Genomic DNA, 1497 nt, shown 5'->3' with positions numbered 1-1497 from the left:
TATATATATATATATATTGTTTGTAAACATGCCAAGTAAATAAACACGTAGTATCATAATAATGCCTTCAGTGAGTTGTTTATTATCCCAACCCGAACCAAAAGAAAACATAACACGGACAACAGACTTATTTATTCAGACTTGTTTATTCAGAGCCAAGTTGAGACTAATTGACAACAGTTAAAAAAAACTACAACTGGGAAGATTTGTTGGTCAACTTCAAACTTTCCAGCCTTTGCTTCTTCTCTGCTAGTAATTCTTCCTGTTCGATGATCGCCCCATCCGAGGTTTCGATCCTGTCGTCGAGCTCCTGGATTATGTTGCTGAAGTTTACCTGTAAACAAAGACATATTTTTAAGTCAGAATCTTCTGCAAAAAACAACACAGTGCACAACAGAACCACATCGCAATACACACACGCACACATGAGGAGTAAGTGGCACAATCAAACTGGCACCCAAGTGCCAGTGACACCATGGGGAATTATAGATCAACAGAATAGACACTGCTGCATGGCTGTGTGGTAAGAACTTTGCTGCTTCCCGACCACATGATTCTGGGTTCATTCCCACTGCACGGTATCGTGAGCAAGTGTCTTCTACTACATCCCCGGGCCTTGTGAGTGGATTTGGGAAATGGAGACTGAAAGAAGCCTGTCATGTGTGTGTGTGTGTGTGTGTAAAAGATATGGAAAGTCTTTATCAGGATGACACAAACTAATAGATATGTGTACTAAGTACTCAAATAGATGCGTATGTATAAATCATCTTCATTTAATGTCCGTTGTCCATGCTGGTATGGGTTGGACGTTTTGAACATGGCTGGCAGGCTGCACCAGACTCCAGTCTGGTTTGGCAGGGTTTTCTATGGATGGATGCCCTTCCTAATGCCAACCACTCCAAGAGTTTAACCGGTGCTTCTACGTGCCACCAGCATGCTACTGGCACATGGGTCTTCTCAACGATTTTGCTCGGCTTGGTGGGTCCTCTTCTCAATATCTGTGTGTGTGTGTGTGTGTCACCACCACTTGTCAACCAGTGTTGGTTTGTTCACATCTGACACAACTTAGTGGTTCAGCAAAAGATAGCAATAGAATTAGCAGCAAGCTTTAAAAAAAAAAGTGGTACCCCAGCATGGCCACCACAGTCCAATGACTTTAAACAAGTAAAAGATAAAAAGAGAATCGGGATTGGTCCCCGAGAATCCCCAACAACGACGTCCACCAGGGAACAGCTCCTGTTGTACTTACAAGTTTATCAACATCAACAATTCCAGAATATTTGAGTGGAGGCACAATGATTTGGTCTAATTGTTGCATCAACCTGGAAGAAAGAAAGAAAGAAAGAAATGAAGAAAAAAAAAAGGGCATCGGAAGGACGATGCATACTCTATGCGCACATATGACAAAATAAAATTTAATCAAATAAATATATTCCCAGACGAAGACTTATTTCCCCTGCTTATTGTTTATGCATATGTGTTGTGTGTGTTGGCACT

The 1497-nt window shown here is 41.4% G+C and overlaps 1 protein-coding gene across 1 annotated transcript in view; it reads right to left on the bottom strand.

Moving 5' to 3' along the window:
• Positions 1-127: 127 nt before the first annotated feature.
• LOC106882251 (uncharacterized) overlaps positions 128-1497 on the bottom strand; it is a 3585-nt gene continuing 2215 nt past the window's right edge. Inside the window, exons 3-4 of the mRNA XM_014932862.2 lie at positions 1250-1322; positions 128-334 (exon numbers count right to left, since the gene is read on the bottom strand). Coding sequence (XP_014788348.1) covers positions 191-334; positions 1250-1322 — 217 coding nt within the window. The 3' untranslated portion in view covers positions 128-190. The remainder of the gene's footprint in view (positions 335-1249; positions 1323-1497) is intronic.

Source organism: Octopus bimaculoides, chromosome 30 (genome assembly GCF_001194135.2).
Source record: "Octopus bimaculoides isolate UCB-OBI-ISO-001 chromosome 30, ASM119413v2, whole genome shotgun sequence".
Taxonomy (NCBI): Eukaryota; Metazoa; Mollusca; class Cephalopoda; order Octopoda; family Octopodidae; genus Octopus; species Octopus bimaculoides.
The sequence above is the reverse complement of the archived record's forward strand: the minus strand, read 5'-3'. Positions and strand labels throughout refer to the sequence as shown.